Genomic DNA, 23,476 nt, shown 5'->3' with positions numbered 1-23,476 from the left:
TTTCACACCCCAGGGGCCACACCACACGCAGAGGCTGGGGGGATTTAGCTTGGCATCTTTATTAATAAATCAGGGAGTGAAAATCAGGGTGAAAATGCACCCAGCAGGAAGCCACTGTGGGTTTAGTACCATCTCTTCTTGGTGCTCCTTCCCAGAGCTACAAGACGTCAAGGCCACTCACTAGGAACCAGCCCTTATCACACGCATTGGGTTTGGTCACAGCTAAACTGGCGTGCAGCAGAGAGAAGGTCGTGGTGGAGCTGAGAAAGGAGAGCAGATCTCTTGTGTATTTGGCCCGAATGAACTGTATGACCCGTGGCACGGTCAGAAAATCAGACCTGGATTCTCAGCCACAGAGGTCTGAGCAAGTCTCAATGCCACGAGTCATCACCAAGAGCCATGGGCTGACCTGGCTTGCAAAGAGGAGACGTCACTGAAGCTGTACTCTAATATACTAAAGGCCCCGAAACCAGCAAAGCACTGAAGCCAATGTGCTTAAAACTAAGCCGGTGAGTAACCCCATATACTTCACCTGGTGTCATTTAATGTTAACCATGCGTGTCCTGCGCTTGAGCCGAAACTCAGGGGTGTTTCTGAACAGCAAGGAATCAAATGCTCCTTGTTGTGCCAGTGTTTTCAACCACTGCTTCAGTTTATTTTTCCAAATCTCTTGTGACGACAAATTCCTTCTTATCGACAGCACTGGGGATTGACATTTCAGTTTATTTTTAAGGGCACTGGTAACGGGTCCCCCAGACTTGTACCCGAGCTTGTTCGTCGTCACACCAGCCCCATGAATTCCAACCTGCTCTTCATCTCCTATCGAGAGACAGAGTCTCCCCCCTTCCTCCCCCCGCCCGGTATCAGTTGGATGGTCTGAAGTTGCTGTGTGTGGCAATGCTATCTTTGGTACGGTGGCATAAAGTTACGTGCTGTAAGGTGCATAAGAAGGTCCCACTTCCTGCTCTACCCTAACCAACGCTGCTGCACTGGACTCAGTCCGAGGAAACCAGTTTGATGACGTCCCGGGGAAAAGTTCCTCTCTGTACTTGTCCAGGGTTCTTGTTCCAGTCACTCTCCTTGAAGCCCATCAACCATCCTTCCTCCTAGGAAGGAAAAGCAAGCTCATGTCAGAACTATTTTGGAAGCCAGGTGTCCTATCTGCCATTCAGTCATGAGGCGAGCCCCTTCTCTCCATCGCACAGCGATTGCCCAGGTCAGGTCATGGATTTGATTCCCCCGGCTCTCCCATGAGCATCCGAACCACCAGTCTGCAAGGCATCCTGGAACGGAGCTTGCTCCTGCCGGAGCCGTTTCACCATGTGTCGCTCACACAGCTATTAAGGCCGAGTTGCAGTCAAGTCCCCACATACACCAACCCTTACTCACTCCAAGATTGCAAGAGGATCGAGCCATGTCCCAGGTGGGTGTTAGTCACCAACAGGAAATTCCCAAGACATCCTGGGTCCCCTCCCTCAGTTTATGGCCTAATTACAGCTCCCTAAAGCATATGCTGCCTGGAACAGGGTCATAACTACAACTGCCAGAGCTGCCTGGATCACTGTCAAGTTATGAAGGGATCGGACGTCCTGATCTGAATGGAGCAGCCACAGCCAAAGGCCCCAAGTCTCCTGCCTTGGAGCAGTGGAGCATCCCTCAGGGTGAGAGTCACAGGGGCTGGACTGGAAATCCCCAGAGAATCAGTGTGTGGCCCTAACAAACTGTGCAATAAGGGAAGCTGCTCTGAAAAGTCTCCCTTGGGAAGTTTCGCTGAAAACAGTCTGCAAAGTCCCCCGCCCACCTCCAACCTGCCCCTAAAGCTGAGCCCTGTCCCAATCCTAGCCAGCATCAGCCAGAGACAGAGCCAGCAGAGTGGAGGGGTGGTATCTCAGAGGCCAGAGTACTTGAGATAACCAAGGTGGGTGACTCAAGTTACTGGCAAAGCATACTCTAATGCCAGGTTTCCTTAGAGAAGTCTCCAGCGTGACATCTTCAGGCACAGATTCTGTAATAGGTCTGAAAGTACACCACCACTCCCTGCTTCCCATTGCTCTGGCGATCACAGATGTCCCTCTGTTACCCTATGACTTCCCCGTTCTCATGCTGTTCTCGTCCAACAGCACGGAAACCGGCTTGAGCAGCCAGACTGAAGTGTCCCCAAGCTGCCCCCACCCACTACAACCTAATGCTTGATCACAACTTCATTAGCTGGGTCTACGCAGTCATTCCTGTTGTGCTTCAATCATGCATCTGCCGCTACAATGCACGCCCCCACCGTACCTGGGCCTGCGAGTCCGACACCACCAGAATGATCTCACCTTCCCCGAACTGCAGGTGGTTCTCGTCGCCCGATGTGTGAGCTTGGATGGCTTGAGCCTGGCATGGGAAGGATGACACTAGTGAGGAGGTCCTCCCCCCATAACCCCCAGTTTGCATCCCTGGTAGCATCACTGGGGAGAGCTTAGATGCGTACGGCATGTCACGGGGGCCATGTGCCAGACCCTGTGCCGTTGTTCAGTCAGTAGACCCTTCTCATAGCCCGCCGCAGGATGCAGCACACATGTCTGCAATCAGCCTGAGGGTGCTGGTAAGAACCACAGCTGTAAATTATGGAGGATATTGATGTCCGTGAAAAATGTGCCCCTGAAGGAGCATGTAGCCCATAGAACATATTTCCCTTAGCAGCGATGAAAAAGCCCCCAGCCAAGGTCCAGAATCTGGTCTTTGGCATTGAAGAGACCACCAAAAGGTACTAGGGACCTCCTGGCTGGATTTTGCTTTTAGGAGCTGATAACATCAACCTGCTTAAAATGGATCAGTGCCAACGTCACGATGGCCCTGAAGAGCTGGTAGCAGACAACAGGCAAGGCAGAGGTGCGAGGGGAAGCAGAGGCACGGGGAGAAGAGACTTCCTAGGGACACACAGCTGGCCAGTGTGTAGAGCCCCGGGTCTCCTGACTCCCAGCCCCGCGTCACAGGAGAGGACCCCAGTGTCTTACCTTGAACAGGAAGCCTGGGGGCAGCTCACTGCCGCCACTGCTTGTTTTGCCATCAGGGGTGAAAGCAAGCACAACCTGAAATCAGAAGGACATTCAATGATCTTCCGGACAATGAATGCCGCTGAACAATCATGGGGGGGGGCGTGGGGGTGAATAGGTGTGCATGTGTAAGAAGCCCCAGTGATATAGCAGCAAAAGCCCTGGAGGCCCCACAGACAATTAAGCCGGGAAGTGCCAGGCTCTCATCTGCAGCAGTGACAAAGGATGGCCCTGCTGTTTGTTTGGACAATGGGGTTTTCCTGACACACCTTACATGTCTGGCCAAACATAACAGGGTTTAGACAAAGGCAGAGGAAATCAGCCTCATTTAGCAAATATTTTTCCCATTCGCCCCAGGAAAGCAGTGTAGCAGGGAGTGCACTTCACCGAGCCGCTGGTTCCTCGTTGTTGGGCGCTGTTCGTTTTCCTCAGCTGGCTGAGCAGGGAAGATGCATCTCAGGAGCTGGAGAAATGCCTGGGACTTGGCTCTACATCCCCTCGTCTTAAAGAGAAGACTGGGGGGGATTTGATGGCAGGCTTGAACTCCCCGCAGGGCGGTTCCAGAGAGCATGGAGCTGGGCTATTCTCAGTGGCAAGGAGCAATGCAATGGGCAGCAAGGGAAATTTAGGTCGGATGTTAGGAAAAACTCCCTCATTTGGCGGGTGATGAAGCACTGGAACAGGTTCCCCAGAGCGGTGCTGGCATCTCCATCCTTGGAGGTTTTTAAGACCCGGGTAGACAAAACCTTGGCTGGGATGATGTAGTTGGGGCTGGTCCTGCTTGGAGCAGGGGGTTGGACTAGATGTGGCCTCCTGAGGTCCCTTCCCGCCCTCATTGTCTATGATTCTCAGTGCACCTGTCCATTAACACCACACTGAAGTAGACTGGATAGTTGTGCAGTGGATTTCCCTTCACTCCCACCCTTGACAACCAAATCCTTGTGCCACCGCCCCTGCTAGCAAGCCATGATAGCCTCTTGCCTGAGTTCCACTTACCTGTGAGGAAACATTGAGTTCTTCATCTGTCCCCTCACTGGTGCTGCAAGCCTCAGCCTCCCCGCTGGATGGACAAGCCTCCCGCTCAGTGTCTGACATCTGCCAAGGCTGGCTGCCATCAGCGGGTCCCTCTGCTTTCAGCGGACGGGAGTCACCGGTGCTGGGAGGTGGAGTATCTTCGCTGGGAGCATTCACGGCATTTTCAAGGCAAACCAAGCCCTTGCCGCAGGCTGTCTGATTCACTGGCTGACCCAATGCCTCGTTGGTCACTTGGTGTTGGCCATCTTCCAAATGCTCGGCCTCTTTTCTCAGTTCAGAGGCCAAGGGGTCTTGAGGAGATGAGGTTTCATTGCCGTCTTGGAGGGCTAAGCATTCACCTATCCCTTCCAACTCACAAGTGCTGGACTCGGGGCTTTTAAGAGCTGGGGCTATGTCAGCGGGAGGCGGCTTTTTAGCTTTCCCCACAGCCTCAGCCACAGCTTCGGATAAGATGGTGGCAACCATGGCTGCTGCAAGGTCTTCAACTCCCTGGAGCAGCCTTTCTGGAGCTCTGGTGGCTTTGTCTGATTGGTTTTCATCTTGGGTTTTGCTGGCACCAGAAGATGTGAACTCCAGCTCTGCTAATGATGTGGACTCCCTCTGGTTACGTGGTGGTACAGCGGGAGATGGAGGTATCTCAGCCTGGACCTCACTGCTGCTGCTGGAGGACACAGCCTCCACCTCTGTTGCCGATGCCGATTCTCTCTGCTTACACGATGGTACAGCGGGAAGAGACAGAGGTATCTCAGCCTGGACCTCGCTGCTGCCGCTGGAAGACATGGCCTCCACCTCTGTTGCCGATGCCGATTCTCTCTGCTTACACGATGGTACAGCGGGAAGAGACAGAGGTATCTCAGCCTGGACCTCGCTGCTGCCGCTGGAAGACATGGCCTCCACCTCTGTTGCCGATGCCAATTCTCTCTGCTTACACGATGGTACAGCGGGAAGAGACAGAGGTATCTCAGCCTGGACCTCACTGCTGCTGCTAGAGGACACGGCCTCCACCTCTGTTGCCGATGCCGATTCCCTCTGCTTACACGATGGTACAGCGGGAAGAGACAGAGGTATCTCAGCCTGGACCTCGCTGCTGCTGCTGGAAGACACGGCCTCCACCTCTGTTGCCGATGCCGATTCCCTCTGCTTATACGATGGTACAGCAGGAGATGGAGGTATCTCAGCCTGGACCTCGCTGCTGCTGCTGGAGGACACGGCCTCCACCTCTTCTGTTGATGTGGATTCCCTCTGCTTACATGATGGTACAGCAGGAGGAGACAGAGATATCTCAGCCTGGACCTCGCTGCTGCTAGAGGACACGGCCTCCACGTCTGCTGCCAGCGTGGAGTCTTTCTTGTTACCTCTGTCTTCTGCTGTGTCCTGGTGCATCTCAGCCTGGACCTCGCTGCCGCTAGAGGACACAGATTCCACCTCCGCTGCTGATGTGGATTCTCTCTTGCTATGTGATAACTCGGCAGGAGGAGATAAAGGGATCTCAGCCTGGACTTCGCTGCCCACAGAGGACACGGATTCTCTCTTGTTGCCCGATAAACCACCAAGAGGAGTCTTTGGGATCCCATCTACAGTGTTTCCCAGGGACATGAATGAAACAGGAGGGCTCACGGGAGAGGAGATGACGAGCGAGCGCCTGTTACTGCAAAGAGGGAGGGACAGTGATTGGATTTGCTCTTTCTAGGGGAGACACGGAGCTGTCACAGATTTAGAGACCTTGCACTTCCCACCTGGATACAGCATCATCTAGCACCCCCTTCCCTGAACAAGAGTGTGTCCCAAGGAAACCAACAGTAGATCAGCAAGATACATATTTCTTTTCATCTGCTTGAACACTATACATCAGGGATTGCTATGTGACAATTATCTCGGCAACTTCCAGGCACTGAACCTGAGCTCTCTCCAGCTGAATGACATGCCTCTGTTTTAAGACAAAAGGAGTCAGTTCTGTACACTGAAACTAAAACAAGCTTAATTTTTCTGGGCTGGGCACAGCGGGGCCTAGGGGAAGGGGGTTATGGATGGAGATGGTTATATGTACGCAGTACTGAGCAGTCACATCTACAGGGGATGAAAACTGAATGTGCCCTCTCAGGAGGCTGGGTTTTTGAATGGGTTTTCTGAGATCCTGTGAAGCAAATATACCTAGCTAAATGTCTCTAAACTTTCCAGGAATAATAGCATCCAAGTCAAAACACCTTTGTCAAGGCAGGTACAATCACCAGGGTTTCTATTTCCAGGAGCTGGATGGGGATCAGTGGCACCCGCCTTGGTGAGAGAGGCCAGGCCTTACAAGCGACTAGCAAGTTGAAGAGACATTGAAAGGCCTTGATTTTCAGAGAGTAAATGCTCAGCCCTGCTTACGAACTGAGCCCCACTGAAGAACTTCAACGCGGAGACCCAAAAAATGGGAAGCATCAGCTGAAACCATTAGCTGGTTTTGAAAATGTCAGCTTGAGTTGCTTCAAGTTGCTCCAAGCTTGAGCTGCGATCATCAGTGTCATTCTCCTTCTGATATTTGCAGCATTTTCTTTAGGTGAATTAAAAAAGAAGGCACTTGGGACCACCAAGGTCTGAAATATTAGGATACACTTTCCAAAAGGGCTTAAGGGACTTAGGAGCTGAGGGGTCACTGAAAGCCCACAGGACTTAAGTGTTTTGGGCACTTTTGAGAAATTTACTTGTGATTCAATACAGAGAGTCAGACCTTGGAGAGCTTGGGCCCTTCTAGAGCTTCCCTCCCAAGGGAACTAGACAGCCCTTTACCTTGACACTCCCTTGATGATGAAGACCTTGCTGGAGTGCTGCTTTTCCAGCTTGCCCATCACGTCGTAGAGGTCATGGTTCAGCTGAAAGCAGTGAGAGAGAAGCAAGCATCAGACCCTGTGCTCCCTGGCTGGCTCTTCTTCCTGCTCTCAAAGATCAGGCATCTGTGTGGTCCCTCCGTGAGGCTCTTTGGCCACCGACTCCCCCCCAGTCCAAACCACCATCTTCACGCACACAATCTGGAGAGCTCTAGGCAGAAAGCGGCTTCTGGTGGGTTCCTTAAGCTCAACTTTCCCTGTAACTAGGGACCAGAGACGAATCACCCGTGCCAGTGGCTGGAGGTTCAGTTCCAATGGGATCCCCTGCATTTTTAACGTTGAGATTGATGAATCCTTGCCCAAAATGACCCAGTGGGACAGGACATTCTCGACCTTTTGCTATGATCAAAATGCTTTTTCTGGAAGAGTGGCTTGAGTCTAGCACGGGATATTGGGCTCAGGACAAGCGGGACTGGAAGAAATTCCAGGACTGGTGTTATTCAGGAGGTCCCACTGGGGGATGACCCCCTAGTCTCTTCGAGTCTGAAAGGTCTGTAAATGAACCTATGAAAAGTGTGCTCACAGCACTGGGCCGTGCTACCAGCACGGGTTACCAGCAAAAATAGAGCAATATTATACTGATCCTTTTGGCATCATTGAAAAGGGACACAACCACCTGCAATATCCCCAGGGCAAATCCGGAGGGTTTTAACCTTCCTGATCATCTAGGTGGCAGGGACAGAAGATTACTGCTACTGCTTGAAGGAACAGCTCTTAATAAAGCTTTAGAGCAGCATTTAACAAGGCACGTATTTGAAAGGATCAGTGTCTCACCTTGCTCATTTCCTTGTAGAAGATGTCTCTTAAATTGGAAATGTTCTGGAAGATGGTCACGTAGCAAGCAATCCGGCTGTTTGAAAGGGGGGAAACAAAAATACCCCTCACAAACTGAAGTTGTGTCACGCAGTGAAAGGAACAGAAGGTGGAAGAATTTAAGAGAACAGTTTGCAGCCCTGATTGGGTAATTAACCATTGGCGCAGCTTCTGCGGGGATGGGCTAGAGCCTCCAGGACTTGAAATCAAGACTGGATGTCTTTTTTTTTTTTTTTAAATAAAGATATGTTATTACTCCAGCAGAAGGCCTGGTTTTAATGCAGAAGAGAGTGGCAAGATTGTACGGCATGTACTATATTCAGAGCATCAGAATAGGTGATCAGATCCGGTCCTTCACAATAAATAAATGCATAAAAACGAATGGCAATGCTAATCTTCTGCAGGGCCGGAGCCCCTTTTATGTAGGGAATATAAATCACTGCCTCTTCAGGATTCTGATGGTTAGGCATGGCTGTAGTCATTCATATGGTGAAACTGAGGCACACGAACAGAGGTGAAGTGATTTATGGGTATGCGACAGAGCTGGGACTGGAAGCCAGGCATCCGGACTCTCCGAAGGAGGGGAGGCCCTGTCCTAGCTCTGCAGGTTTCTATATAAGTCACCACCCGCGTGACCTCAAATGATTAGAGGAACAGGACATTTTCTGAGCAGCGTATGAGCTCGCACACTCTGCTTCCCTTTTTTATTTAAGCAAATTGTGCGAATGGAGCTGGCAGGTGGGCAGAAATAAGCGACACGTTGCACCGTTCTGGTTTAATTCCCCATATTCAAGACTGAGTTTAGAACGGTCTCCAGCTGGGAGAGTGGGTGGGGAGGTTTGTTAATATTGCATTTTAACTACCTTTGCAGCAGCGGGATGCTGATAGCCCTCGTCCCCCTGCTTTACCTCGGGCGGGTTCGGGTGCTTTTGGGAAATGTGCCTTGTTGCACGCTAGCATTGATTGTGTAGTTTTAGGAAGAGGTGCCTGGACTGGTTTAGATAGGGATGATCCTGCCGTGAGCAGAGGGCTGGACTGGTTGTGAACTCCAGAGGGCCCTGCCAGCCCACCTTTTCTATCATTGGATGTGATAGGACTGACACCAGAGTGAGACCCTAGAAAGATCTCATCTTCATTTTATAGATGGGGAAACCGAGGCACAAAGCAATTCAACGATTTGCATACAGCAAACACATGGAAAAGCCAGGCGCAGAACCCAGATCCCACGGCTAGCTGGAAGCTGTCCCACAAAATGGGGGTTTTGGTCCAAAAAAGTAAGTGTCATTTTGTTGAAAGCAAAATGTTCAGCAAAAAAACTGGCATCAGTTTTGACAAAGATTTGCCTAGGAAGATTTTTTTCAGGCCAGGGGAGGGGGAGCTAGGAGGAAAGAGACCCAGCCTGACCTGGCCAGCGAAGCCGCCATTCCAACACACTCCTGCTTTGTACAAATGTTCAAAAGGGTTGTTTCCATCCCTGCCCTGAGCAGAAAAACAAGTTGCAAAACCTCCCAAACTTGTGAAACAGCACTGTCGCATAGGCTGCTTTCACCCACATGGCACCAAATTTTCACACTGCCCTCAGCCACCGCTGTCTGAGGGCTGAGCTTTCCCTGGGCTGCTCTGTGCACCAGTTCTGTTGGCATCCAACGGCTTGCAAATGAAAAGGAGCAACAGTGCGTCCTCTTCTACTCCGAGGAAATGGTGGGGCAGGGTGGGAACTGGCAGGCAAAGCCGCTTTCTGCTCTCTACCCCACGGAGCCGACAGTTTTGCCTCACTGAAGTCACCCCTGTAGTGCTGCTTGTTGCAATAAAGAAATGCAGAATGGGACCGAACTGAAAGTAACCTGCCAGGCACCAGGGATGACAGTGGCCTCTTGTTCCTGAAACCCTGCTTCCATCTAGTGGCCATGATTCATCCAACCTTTCCAACCCAAGCCCCTTCCCAAGGACCAATACGGCCATAACCTTGATACCTGACACATGGAAAATACCGAATTTTGGCCGTTTTTTAAAAATGCAATCCTCATTTTTTTTTTCCCCAAGGAGGAAGCAACTATGACCACCTGAAACGTGAGATCCTGCTCCTGCCTGTGTTCAAGTTAATTTGCATCATTACAGAAGCTCTCAAGAGAGCCTAAGGTCTGCCTGCCCAGACGAATTTTCCGTCTATTGACTCCTCTGTCAAATCCTATGAAATATGAACTTCCATTTCTACCCAAGAGAACATTTTCAATCTTTTCTCCAATGCCTGGTGAAGGGTGTTTGTGCCTGAAAGCTCGCAATTAAAGACATTGATTTGCAAAAATCTTGTTGGCCTAATAAAACATTTCACCTCTACCATAATATGGCAGGTGGGATCAGAGATGCTGTAATGTCATTGGCAGGACAACTGGGTGGATTTGTGTTTCTCATTCATTTGGGTTTTGGCTTTTTTTAAGCGGCGTGAATTTGCTTTTTTTAATCAGCAGCTGCAGTAAGTGACTCAGAATTGAAGCCAGTTGCCTGGGTCAAAGATCATTTGTATTTTCCACCACTGCAGATGCTGACCCTGCATTCGACTGTTCTGCAGACAAGCATATCACTTCAGTGAAAAGGGAAGAGGAAGTCATTCCTCAGCTATCTTTCTGTGTCCTTCTGTACCCACAGGAACATAAGTGCCATACTACTTCAGACCCGTTGTCTGCCCAGCCCAGTGTCCCATTTCCAATGGTGGTAGGAGCAGATGCTTTAGAGGATGAGCATGCAAACAGGGTATCTTTAAAGTGATCCCTTGTAATACCCTCCCCCGGTATCCCTCAGCATTGCTTTAGGGACGTCAGTAGACACAACCAATGGATCTATCATCCATGAGTTTGTCCAGTTCAGCGCTTCTCAACAGGGTGCTGCAGCACAGGGGGATGCCTTGCGATTCTTTCAAGGGTGTCATGCAGCATTAATACTGCTTGGGTTTATCTTGTGTATCACGTTTGCACACTTGAGCTTTCGCATAGGAATCTGCAGTGTTAAAAAAAAAAACATTCTGCCCTGCTGAGTTCTTTGCAACAGAAAAAATTGCTCTATTATTTTTTCTATGGTCAAAAAAAGACCAAAAAACGAAGAGCCAGCATTTTCTAAGTGGTGCCTTGAGTTTAACCGAAGGTACCACGAATCTAATGAAGGGTGTCTGAAGTTTAAAATGGTTGAGAACTACTGGTCTAGTCCCTTTTTGAACCTGGCCATACTCTCTGCCTCCACAACCTCCTGTGGCAACAAGTTCCACAAGTGAGCTATGCACCATGTAAAAAAGGACTTCTTGATTTTTTTTCCTAAAACTGGTCTCCTCCTAACTTCAATGAGTGTCCCCTCCTCCTACTAATCTGGGACTTGGTGAACAACAGTTCCCTTTTCACTAAGCCCACACCTTGCAGCATTTTGTAGACCTGCTTTGATCCTTCTCTGCCACTGCCCTGGCCACGGCAAGCAGAACTCTGCTATGCAAGGAAATGGGTTTTTTCTTTCTTTTTCCCTCTTAAAATAACAGGAGCTGTAGGCTTCCTGTTACACCTTGCTTTAAAAAAGAAAAACAGGGGCAAGCACTGCTCAGGCCGCCAAGTGAAGGTTAGCCACAAAGGAAGGGGTGGTCGGAGGCCAGAAGCTGAGAGTGCAATCAATGCTTATGGCTGTGCTACATGCACAATGATAGTCTATAGGACAGAGCCTATGGAAGCAAGACAGCCACTGCTATAGGAGCCAGGGTAGCAACAACAAGCTGCCCATTACAATGAGAGGGAGGCAAGCCACCCGATGGGAAGGGTGTAGGGCTTGAGAGAAATATAAGCCAGGACCTGGCTCTGGAAGCTGCAGAGGGAAGAGCTCTGTAGGGAGAGGGCTGTAGCTGCATTACTCACTGAGATCTGGATACACATGGGAACTGGAGAGTAAGAAGCTGAGACTTTGCAGGGAGCAGGGACTCGGGAGGAAGGTGGTTTTGGTGTGCAGCCAGTAAGCTACGGATTTGGTGGTACAGCCAGGGTGCTTGTGTTTTGTTTTGCTGTTTTGACCGGTCTACCGGGTTTGGGACTGTAGCGGGGGGTCAGGAGGTCCCAGTAGTGCCACAAAGGTACGGTGAGGCTTGAGCCTGCCAGAGGCAGGGCACAAGCTGCATTATATAGCCCCAGAGGGCCAGAGAGGGAGGTCAGAAGCCTAACAAGGGTCAGGGACCCAGAGCCTGAGAAAGGGGAGAGGCAGGGTCAAGGACCCAATGCTGAGATAGGCAGAGCCTCAGTTAGGGACCCACAGCCTAAGAGAGCAGAGAGTAGGACCAGCGGCCCTCAGCCACAGGGGCAGTGACTGGCAAGGGCATAGATGCCTGGCGAAACACGGCATGAGACTGGGAGCTGAACTGATTAATTGCTAGCATCTGTGAGGCATGGGCATGGCTATCGGGGTGGTTGGAGGCTGTAATTAGCCCATAAGGCAGCAAGTGGCCTGGGGGCATGTGTGGACCTGGAGGGCCAACTAACTGCAAGGACTGAAGCAAGTCCAGCAGGGTCGGTGGGGACCTGCTGGCAGGAGGCCAGCGTGGAGCTTGCTCTAAGCATCTGGGACAGCCTCCCTTTCCAAACTCTACTAAGGACGTCGAGGTGTTGCAGGCAGGAATGAAGGGAGGGTGCCTAGAGCCAGAGCAGGGCAGGAGCTGAATGGCCACCACGGGGCATCCCGGCCGCCCCTGGGACACCGGTCCTATTACACAGGGTGACGGTGGGGTGGTTGTGTGGCTGGCTTATCTGCCCTGGATCGGATGTTACCTGCTATAGAGAACAGGCAGCTCTTCTCGAAGTTCCTTGTTAAGATCCTCAAACACAGTCTGAGCCTTGTTGAACTCCTCTTCAGCCTGCATAGGAGAGACGGACCCCACAGTCCCACAATCCATAGCAACACGGAGGGGAATTAACAAAACTAGAAGCCAAGAGTTGCTGGGCATGAGGAAACCCAGCTAAGTGTTACAACATGGTGCTAGAGGTGATGGGTGCTAGCTTGGGCAGCAAGAGCCAGCCCCAGAGACAGGTATCCATTTCAACACCAAACCTCCTTCACTCTTCCTAAAGGCCCAGGGATTCGTCTGGGCCTCAGTGGGCACAACTGAACGTGCGCTTTACTGCACATGAGTCTAATTTAATGCACAGTAAAGCATCGCGATCTACACATGCACTGCAATTCGTGCGTAGATTAATTTACTCTGGCGTAGGCTAGTCCCGTCAGACACAGGTACTTTTCTACACTGCAGTAAATGACAGCACTTAAGTGCATGTGTGGATGGTCATGTCGGGATTAGTTTACTTTGGCTCAAACTGAGCTCGTATATTCAGCTGAATGTATTGCATGCGTAGATGTGCCCAGTATTGTCAGAGCAAGACCATAGGGCATCTGCAATTATGGGGCAGAATCTGCCTGTCCTAGCAGGCTATTAAGCGACTCTTCTACCCAAGTAAAATGCCTTGAGACTGCAATGCAGTGCTTCCAGGACAAATCCAGATGCATCTAGGCAAGAACTAAGTCCTGCAGGAGCGCTCTCAGCTCGCACCTGGTCTGAGCTGTCTTTACCTTGGCGATCTTGGCTTCATCTTTCTTCTTGGCATTTTGCAGTGCCTCCAGGTGATGTCTGGCACTGTCATAGTCCACTATCTTCCGCCCCCGCTTGGCAATGCGCTCCTGTTTGAACACCAGGCACATGTGAGAAGGCTGGGAGGGGAGCAGGGATGAGCCACTGGTTCCCGAGGGGGCTAATTCCTGCTGTTCTGCACCTACGAGCTTATATGCACAGCCCTCCCATAGGGTGCTGGACCCCTATGTGCCCTGTTGTCCTGAGCCCTGACTGCTTAGAGGACATTGCCAGCACCCTTTGTATCCTCATCTCCCACCATTCACCATGCAGCACTGCTAGCATCTCTTCCCCAGGGCCTTCCCACCCCGTGGGCTTTGGCCGGGGGCCACCTCCTCCAACTCCTCCTACCATCTAGGCCTGTTTTTTTTTTCTTTAGAAACATGGGGCATGTTTTTCCTTGGACAGTACCTTGATTTCACTGAACTGAGCCAGGTAATTCTCCATCAGCCTCACTGCCTGGTCGGCAAGTTTTTCCTCGTAATCTTCCCACAGGAGGTTGTTACTCTGGATATCAGAAGAAAGCCATGGGGTGTTTTAAAACCTCTGTCATTATATACAAGCCTCAGCCTTGGTTGGAGCCTTGGCCCTTTGTCACCTAGGCTTGGGCAAGGGGAAAGCCAGCTCAGGAGACACAGCACTGACCTGGGACTCAGGGAAGCTTTGTTCACCCTGCTCTGCCACAGCTTTCCCCATGACTACGGTCAAGTTACTTTCCCTCTCCGCCCTCCACTTGGACAAATATTAAAAAACAGCTCTACCCCACTACTGAGGGCAGCTGGGAGGAGCCCAGTCCCAGGTGTTTAGAGCCAAAGGCACGTGAGGGTCTGAACTCCCAAAGCTTCGGGGCACCTCAGAAATCCAACCAGTGTTTCAGCTTCTCCTTTCAAGCCAGAGGCTTGATTGCTGTAGGCTTCATTGCCAGTGGATGGTCCCCCAAGAGGCCGGGCAGAGGTTAAGGTGTGTGTTAAATCATAGAGTCAAACTGACAGGGGAGGGTTTAGCCAAAAACTCCCCTTTATCTGAAACTAGAGGTCCGGAGCTGAGATTCTTTAAAGCCAACTTGGTGCTACCCAATTATCCAGTCCAAGCTCTCAGGGGCCCCTCCCTGGCAGTGATGGGCAAGGGCCACACCACCGTATAAAATGTTAAACAACTTACTGTATCTAATATAATCCATGACCCTGCCCCACTGCAGGCGACAGTCATGAGCAGAGCAGACATTTCTTTTCATTCCCCTTCCTGCTAGCTATTGTAGACCCGTTTGGACACAACATCCAGCACTTCAGCATCCTTTCAGAGCATGTGTATGCCACACCCTTGTGCTCTTAGCTCCATTTCACAGACAGAGAACTGAGAGGCCAAGCGACTTGACCAAACTCAAGCAGCAAAACAATTTCTGAGCCCGGGTCCCTCCAGCTGTAGGCTGGCGCCCTCGCCAAGCCGTCCATTCCTTTCTCTTCAGCAAACAAAGACCAGACAGTTCACAGGTTGCTTTTACCCAAGCCTCTCACCTCAGCGATAGCTTTCAAGTCCTCATGACCATCCCAGTCCACGCTATAAATTTCTTGCAGGGTTTCTGCCACTTTCTTGGAGCTTTCGTGCATCACTGGAAAAGCCAACCCAGAACAGAGCATGAGGCCATGCGCTGAATAATGATACTTCCTTCCCTGAAGACACGGGCTTAGGACCTTGTGACACGGGGAATATGGTGGGGGGGACCAGGGAAAACTGTATTGCTCTTGGACAGAGGTGTTGGAGGTGGGTGGTCTCCTCGTTTCATAGTTGTGAAGGGCTGGAAGGAACCTTACAGATCATCGGGCACTTGGGCAGGAAAGACCGCTGGGATCAGATGACCCCAGCAAGACAAGCTGAGGGGGAGAAGGGAGTTTCACAAATTCATTTCTATTAAGGCCATCCAAACTACCCACAGGGATTTAGAGGCAGAACCCCCTGGCTGAAATAGAGGCCATAACTAGGCGTTGAAAAGCTCACGACTCCTCCCCGTGGGCAGTAGTCGCCTTAGGGGAGGGCAAACTGGGAGACCGCCCGGGGCCCCACACTTTTTTGGGGGTGAAGTTTTTGCAAGGAAGTGGCTCAATTTGCATTTTAACACTTGATTATTTTTCTGATTTCCCCAAAGAATATTAAGCTGCTTTCACTGCAGTTTCATGGAGAGGTCAAAGTGAAATTGAAACCAAAAATGTCCAACTTGCTTATAGGTCATCAAAATTTAGCCTCTAAGGGACCTCAAATGACTCTCTTGCCCAGGGCCCCAACAACCCTAAGGCCACCACTGCCACGGGCAGAAAGAGTCAAGGGAAGGTAGCCGGAGGTTGGGCGGGGGGGGAGCGGGAGGTTGGGCACTGAACTGAGACTTGAGGCATGTGGATTTGATTCTCAGCTGTGCCACAGACTCCTTACATGACCTTATGCCTGTCACTGAGCTGACCTCTGAGCTTCAGTCCCCATTCATGACAAGGGACAGTACTTTCCTGTCTCGCCTGGGAAACTGAACACAAGCCCCATTGATGAGAGCGAGGTGATGATGCCAGATCAGGATATAGCTGGCTCCCCTGGCATCCTTAGCTTGCAGAGAGGAGGTAAATTGTCTGAAGGCATGGAAGGAGTTGGTATGAAGGATGAGATTAGAAAAAGAAGGCTACTAAAAAAGGCTGTATCCCTTTAAGACAGACACTGCCCAGTTAACAGGAGTCTTGGCATCTCTGATGCTTGCCCTAAAGCTCTATCTCCTGGAGTCATGTGCAAATTTCAGCTTTTTATTTATGTGTGTGTGTGTATATATATACATATACATACATACATACAGACATATATATATATATATATATATATATGTCTGTATGTATGTGTATATATATATACACACACACATATATATATACACATATACACACACACATTTTATATATATATAAGATCTAAGATTTATCCACTTTGAAGTAAAGAGTGGAAATAGACTGGCTACTTTAAGTAAAAGACATCTTGCTCTGTCCCTGGATCTTTTTTTCTAATGAAACTGCAACAATTCAAGTACAGTAAAAGCTTTGTTATCTGGCAACCACAAGGAATGGAGGCTGCTGGATAACAAAATATGCTAGTTAACTGAGCGGCTCAAACTGGTGTCTTTGCCTGTTCAGGCTGCTGCATCTTGGGTGTATACATATACATATACATATACATATATATATATACACACATATAAAAGCATGGTTTTAATTTTACAGCAGTGGGAAAATAAAATGGTTTAAATTCTGCCCTGGGTGTGACAAGAAAAAGTTTCAGAAGTGCCAAACAACCTGGTCAAATTGTCATTTAAAAATATAGACCTTCAGATTTTTATGCAGTTGCCTAGTTTGCAAGGACTGATTCGCAAAGCTCGGAGCTGGCGACCTGGCATGCCAGCAGCCCGGTGTGGAAGCAAGCTGCAAAGCAAGCTCTGGACAGGAGAAGCAGTGCCTGCTACCTTTCACAGCGTTCAAGAAAGTCTTCAGGTCCTTGTAGAGCTTGTTGCCTTCATTCTGGAAAAGCAAAAGGGAGCTTTATTGTTCTGGCCCTTTCCCTGCTCCTATTCCCCTTCATGCTCAGAGCTGGCTGCATCTGCTGCTAAGGGCCAGGTAGCGGCTGCTCACATGGGAATGCCCCAGCGCACGCGCGGAGGTGGAGAGGGAAGAGCTTCCAGAAAAATGGGCTGAAGGAGAACCAGGCTCTCACCCTGCCACCCAGTATGGAGATACACACTGTCCCTCGCCTCCCTGACTCACGTCTCCTGGGGTCTGTCCCCTACTCCTTGCCCCACATTTCAGGGGACCCCAGACCGCCACTTCTCGCTGGGGCCAGACTGATAGCTGGTGGAGGCTACAATGGGGGGGGCTTCCAGCCACGTGTGTGTGGATTCATTCTCATGTAGCCTAGCGGGGATCTCGTTTCTTGGAGCCCCAGGCTGTGAGTGCTGGTTCTCCAGCCCTAAAACCAGCCCTGTTTAAAAGCCTGGGAAGCTCAATATGAGCCGGCAGTGTGCCTGTGTTGCCAAGAGAGCAAACAGCATCCTGGGCTGCCAGCAGGTCAAGGGAAGTGAGTCTTCCCCTCTGTTCGGCACCGGGGAGGCCACAGCTGGAGTCCTGTGTCCAGTTTTGGGCCCTCCACTACAGAAAGGATGTGGACACATTGGAGAGTCCAGAGGAGGGCAATGAGAATGGTTCGGGTGCTGGGGCACGTGACTGATGAGGAGAGGCTGAGGGAACTGGCCTCATTTAGTCTGGAGAAGAGAAGACAGAGGGGATTTAATAGCAGCCCTCAACTCCCTGCAGGGAGTTTGCAAAGAGGACGGAGCTGGGCTGTTCTCAGTGGGGGCAGATGCCAGAACAAGGAGCAATGGGCTCACATTGCAGCAAGGGAAGTTGAGGTTGGATATTAGGAAAAAACTCTCACTCGGAGGGTGGTGAAGCACTGGACCAGGTTACCCAGAGCGGTGGTGGAGTCTCCATCCTTGCAGGTTTTTAAGACTTGGCTAGACAAAGCTTTGCCTGGGATGATGTAGTTGGGGCTGGTCCTGCTTGGAGCAGGGGGTTGGACTAGATGTGACCTCCTGAGCTCCCTTCCAACTCTAATTTTCTATGATTCTGTGATAAGACCTTCCTTCATTCCCTGCCCCTCTCCCCCAGCATCTTTCAGGATCCCACTCCCTCCCTTTCTATTCATGCTCTATGCCTTATTTCCCCTCAGTCAGACCCAACCTGCTGCAGCTGGAAGTTGTAAGCACTTTGTTCAAACTGCTCGTCTTTAGTTTCCACTGTTTTGCCCAGTTTCTGCAAAACCTGGGGTAAGAAGAAACAGATAAACACATAAAAATCCTCCTTTATTATCTGTTAATCACGTTATAACTGATTTCATACTTGAACAGGTTAATCTCTCCCCAGTACCATAAAGGGGCCCAAGTTTAATTTGGGACTTCTAGGTACGATTGAAATTTTAATGCTAATATTAGCATCAATATTAATAGGCGTTCATGCAAAAATGCATAAATAATATTGACATGGTTAATGATTTTTAAAATCATTTCCTCCTCCCAATTTGAAAAAGCAATTTCATTACCAGGTTTTGGCATTGCAAGATGCTCAGGCCAGCAGATAACGTTTTCATCTGCTCTTCTTTCGAACTGGCCCGAAAATTTCAGCCAGTGATTCTGCAACCGATTCTGCTAGAGGTGCTGGACCTGGGGCATTTAAACCAAACCAAACCAAACCAAACCAAACCAAACCAAACCAAGAACAACCTGCCCCCTCTAAAAAACACACACACACACGTTGTACTGGGGGTTTAGATGAAGAAATCCAAGTGTAAGGGGATCTTTGAAGATACGCATCTCCTGCTTGAACCACCTGCAGGTCTGCGCCAGTCAGGGGAGATGACACGCCAACACAATTTCACATTTTTTGCTTTGCAGAGAAAAAAAAACTCCACGCAGAGCTGAACCCACCCTCGCTCTGGCGCTCCACAAGTGAAGAGAGGGGCTGTCGGCCAAGCAGAGGTGCAAAGAGATGTGGCCTGTGGGAAGGATGGTTTCCCAGGGTTGTCCTGGTTGTCTCTGTGATGGACCAGAAGACCTCTCAGAGGAGGAAGTCGGACCCTAGCTGCTCTATGTAATGGTCCATCCTGCTTGTTCAACGATGTGCAGCTGTATAATGGGAGAGGCTCCCGCACCACAAACATGCAACTGATCCTCACTTTGGCCCAATGTCCCCATTGCTACAGACGCATAGTACTTATACAGCCTCCAGTATCCCAGCGGCATGGTCTTAAATACGTGAATCCTGAGCACTCCCTCACAGCAGAAGCTACAGGACTTCTGTGGTGAAACACAGGCTTGAAGTCAAGTCTCCCCAGTCTCCAAGGCAAGTGCTCTAACCACAGGGCATCCTGTCTCCTGCATAGCAGCAGACAGGAAGGGTGAATTTCCAACTGCACTGTCCCCAGACAGGAAGAGGCTGCAATATGTCCCAAACTTGGCAACAAGCCGGGACCGTCATCCCTATCCTTCTCGTTGAGCCCACAAGGACAAAGCCATTTCATCTCTGTCATCTTGGGGAAACCTGAGGGGAGGGGTGAACTTTGGGCCCTAAATGTGGTGCTCAGTTATCCGGGCTGTCTTTGAAGAGCGTGCCCAGAAGCTCACCAGGTCGTAAACTGAAAATGCCCTCGTCGTGGATTCCCACACCTCTTCGAGTCAGCAAGCATCCGTGAACCCGTCTCTTTTCATATCTAGCTCGATGGTAACCCTGAAAGGGCCACTGAGCCCGAATCCAGTCCACAGGAGTTGCATGGGCTGTTTCCAACCCCCTCCTCTCTTTCCCTTGGAGGACAGAGTGAGTATCCCCAGTTTGCACAGCCAAGTATAACCCTGACTTTCTCAAGGGCTCACAGCTCTTCGCTTACATTGTGGTTGAACAGCAGCAAGAACCTACCTACCTTTTCACACTTGAGAGCCCTGGGGGCGTAAAGCTATGCAACGCGCCCGCAGCTGATGACCAGCAGCTCTGCCTGCCACCTGCAAAACCTGCAAGCAGCTCTTGACAGCTTCCAGGCTGGGGCAGGGGTGTGTGATTTTCAGCCTAAAGAAGCACCCAGGAATCACTCTCCAGATCCCTGAGTTTTGGACACGTGCAAGTCAGGCGCTGGTGCGAGAGACGGCGATTGAGCATCTGACTGTCAGTGCAGGAGAGTGGAGCCTTCCAGCGGCACCACAGAACAAATGCAAGTCTCCTTTCCCTGGTCTTCCCCCCAGGACCTCCACCCGCACTTTGAATGGAAAGATAATTCACCCAAGGACAGGTTAGGAATACCCATTGCCATGGGAGAAGTAGGCTGATACAATGAGGCTCAGAGGTTCTCACGTTCTCTAGAAATTTAGGACCATGCCCCTCCACAGAAATAAACCTCAGGCACGATCAGAGCTAAATAAAGCATTTCCCTGGCAGTGGTACCCAGAGGGCTCCTCATGCCAGCGTCCCCTTGTCAGGGTCCCACGTGGAAATATATATGCAGGCCGTCATGCATTGGGAACCGGCTTGCAACAGTCCCTAAGGGGCTTCTACAGGGCGGCCCTTGAGCTCTGGGGTGAGTTTCAAGCACGAGGACGTGGAAGTGAAAGATTTAGGTAAAGAGCCTTTGAGCTGTTGGTCAGAGGAGAGATGGAGCGGGCTTGAGCCAACTTACTCCCAGATTGGAGTCACTGCCAAAACGCTGTCGGGGACACGGTGCTCGAGAGAGACAAGCAAACGAGGCGACTGAAACCAGAAGAGAATAGCTTCGTGTCTGCCCACTTCCTGAGCCCAGGCCCCCTTCTTCCTGGTGCAGTTCATGCGGAGGTTAGCCAAATGGGCTCCAGAGCTCCAGTTTCCCACCTGCCTTGTTCCGCTTTGCCCAGCCCTTCCACCCCGCAGAGGCGACCATCCCTCAAGCAAGTGGCATCCAAGGCAGGGACATTTTGAGTGACAAGCCTCTGCTTTCGAGAAGGTTTGGAGGGAAACAAAAACGACTCGGCTCCGCAGAGACCATCCCAGGAAGGCCACCCGCCAAGCCCCTTGTTGGAACCAGACACAGTGCCCCACGTGAAGTTAACCCTGACCAAACCTCTCCATCCCCCAAGGGCCACGTCCTCTGGGTGAAAGCGCTTCCTACGCACAGCTCCCACCAGTGCAATGCAGTTCACTGGGAGCAGGCCATCACTCCTCGAGTCATCAAAACAACCGTCTCGGCACCGTGATTTGTAAGAGTTTTCATATTACAACTGCCATAAGGATTGCAAGAGACTCTGAGGTTTTGAGAAACCCATCAAAAACACAGGGCTCAAAACCCCTCCCATCTCTCCTCTGCTCCCCATGCTACGCAGGGCTAGGTTGCAGTTTCCCAGGCATCTTTGGGGCACTTTGGAAGGAACGCCCCGCTCTTAGCATCCCTTGCCAAGTCATAGGGTTATTCCAGCCTCTCACGGCCTGTACCTTCTCCTGGGCACGGCTGAATCGCTTCTGGACCTGCTTGGCAAAGAGTCCGGCACCTCCAGTCTTGCCTTCTGCCATGGCTGCAGCTCACCGTGCAATTGCAGCTCGCAGTGTCAACTTGCGGTTTTAAGTTTTGCTGCGGGAGGAAGTTAGAAAAGTGTCAGCTGTCACCAAGGCTCGGCATCCGCTGAACAACCCGGGCTGGGCGGGTTCTGTTTCCACCACCCAAGGGCTTGCCACTCTGGGCAAAGCGCAAGGGTATGTGTGTGTTCAGGTACTGGGGTGTGGATGGTGTTAAAGTGTGCAATCTCCCCTCCCGCTTTTTGAATGAAGTGTTTGAGAGGTTTGCAATGGGCTGACGGGGAAATAATCAATGAAATCATTTGGGAAGATTTGGTGAACGGGTTAAGACAAGCCCCAGAGTGAGCTCCAGCATCCGCAGGGTCTTGGGGTCTTGTTCCCCAATCACATCCCGACCAGATCTCCTAGGACATGCTTAGCAACCAAGGCAGAACCAGGGTGATAATAGCAACAGGGGCATATTGGAGAAGAGAACTGGGAGCCAAGAGAGAATAATGTCATCTGTGCCACCTTACCTTGGACAAGCCTTTTGGGACCAGATCTCAGCTCCTGCCTGTCACTAGAGTGGTGGCAGCTGAAAACTTCTGGAAATGGATGCCCTTCACTTCCCAGTGACCTTTTACTCAAGGAGGGACAATCACCTTGCTACTTGCCTTGTGTGAACTATGTAATAACTGCAGAGTCTTGTTTAGTAGAGAGCTGCCATAGGCCCCGTTTATGCATCATGACTGTGCGGCAGCCAGAAAGCGCTGTAGCGCAGCACAGCCCTCCAAGCCCAGTTTAGCTCCTCCGCACAAGCTGGCTGTCTATCTGGACCGGAGAGCCGTTCCTCACGTTTCCTGCCGATACGACCACTAGGCTGTTTTGCAGCTACACTTATTTCCAGCTTACAACTTCCAGCTTCCTTTGCATTTCAGGAGTTACTGGGATAAACAGGAACATGCAGGGAGCCTTAGAAGTGCATCAGCAACTGGGCCCACAAAAGATAGAGCTGGACCCCAGGTCATATTTAAACTGGGGGTTGTGCCGCCATGTCCGGTTGAACCCATTTGGTCTTGGAAACTAAGCAGTCCTGGGCTCGGTTGGCTCTTGGATGAGAGACCACTGTGAAATCCCCAGTGTTGAAGCAAGTCAAACGGGGCATATTACTCATTCCCTTCTGTTACAGCCCTGCTAGGCAGCATGAAGCCTTTAGGTCTGGGAACAGCTGGTTTCAGAGCCTGCTGTTACAGAACCGCTTAAAGCTGTACTACCAGCACAGGAGAGATCAAACATACTGATGGAAAGGCCGGGGAAGAGCCCTAACTGGGTGCTGCCTTTTGCTTCGGTTCTGCACAGTGTTTGGAAGTCTCAGGTGGCGTCCGCTTGTGAGTTTTCCTCCAGCATCTGTTCAGGCACTTCCAGGATGCCACCCTCTGGCTTTTACGCAGTGCTTTCCAACAGCTGATTGCAAAAGTGTTTGCATCAGTACCACTGCCCATTTTACAGATGGGTAAACTGAGGTCAAGAAGCGAAGAGACATACCCCAAAGGGCCAGAGACAACACCAGACCAGAACCCAGCTTTTTTGAGCAGGAAAAAAGAAAAGAAAAGAGAGAAACTTGGAATTTCTGTTTTCTGCATTTTGAAATTAGGTCACTCCCATTTTGAATGATCCCCACCCTCCGCTCCCTCCCTTCAATACACACACATTTGCCCATGAAATAAATTCCACAATATTCTTCATTTGGAAGCTGACTCCTAAGGTTGCTACCGACTGACAGATGATGTGGACCAAAAAAGAGTTGCATCGATTTCTCTCTGGTGTAGCAGGATTCCCCGTGGAGCCATGTCCCCCGGAGTCCCTGGCCCTATAGTGGTGCTAGTTTGGAGGGGATCTGAAGTAAGGTTATCCTATAAAGTGTTTACTCTGAAAATTACTTCAAGATAGTGACTGAGAACATCCGGTCTGTCAAAACGATCACGAACAGATACTGCA

The 23,476-nt window shown here is 50.6% G+C and overlaps 1 protein-coding gene across 2 annotated transcripts; it reads right to left on the bottom strand.

Moving 5' to 3' along the window:
* Positions 1 to 40: 40 nt before the first annotated feature.
* On the bottom strand, positions 41 to 21,548 carry BIN2 (bridging integrator 2). 2 transcript variants are annotated; one of them, XM_090051367.1, is made up of 13 exons: positions 21,419 to 21,548; positions 18,155 to 18,235; positions 16,885 to 16,939; positions 14,912 to 15,006; positions 13,809 to 13,904; positions 13,340 to 13,447; positions 12,544 to 12,629; positions 7,718 to 7,793; positions 6,846 to 6,928; positions 4,035 to 5,721; positions 3,000 to 3,074; positions 2,281 to 2,376; positions 41 to 1,106 (listed from the first exon to the last, which is right to left on the bottom strand). In XM_090051367.1, the coding sequence occupies exons 1-13, from the start codon at positions 21,494 to 21,496 to the stop codon at positions 996 to 998; spliced, it is 2,727 nt and encodes a 908-aa protein (XP_089907493.1). In that variant the 5' UTR covers positions 21,497 to 21,548; the 3' UTR covers positions 41 to 995. The 2 variants fall into 2 exon arrangements, with proteins under 2 accessions (XP_089907493.1, XP_089907494.1); XM_090051368.1 differs by having other exon boundaries at positions 2,319 to 2,376.
* Between the last annotated feature and the right edge of the window lie 1,928 nt (positions 21,549 to 23,476).

The sequence above is a fragment of the Crocodylus siamensis genome, chromosome 6 (genome assembly GCF_052110815.1).
Source record: "Crocodylus siamensis isolate JL-2025a chromosome 6, ASM5211081v1, whole genome shotgun sequence".
In the NCBI taxonomy this organism is placed as follows: domain Eukaryota; kingdom Metazoa; phylum Chordata; order Crocodylia; family Crocodylidae; genus Crocodylus; species Crocodylus siamensis.
Note: the sequence above shows the minus strand (reverse complement) of the source record. Positions and strands in the feature narration are given on the sequence as shown.

Excerpts from the sequence above, each read along its gene's own strand:
- BIN2 (XM_090051367.1), bottom strand. The coding sequence starts at position 21,496 with ATGGCAGAAGGCAAGACTGGAGGTGCCGGACTCTTTGCCAAGCAGGTC. Across the intron at positions 5,722-6,845 it reads ATCATCAAGGGAGTGTCAAG|TAACAGGCGCTCGCTCGTCA; the intron begins GTAAAGGGCTGT and ends CCCTCTTTGCAG. Across the intron at positions 1,107-2,280 it reads TGTCGGACTCGCAGGCCCAG|GAGGAAGGATGGTTGATGGG; the intron begins GTACGGTGGGGG and ends TTTCCTTCCTAG.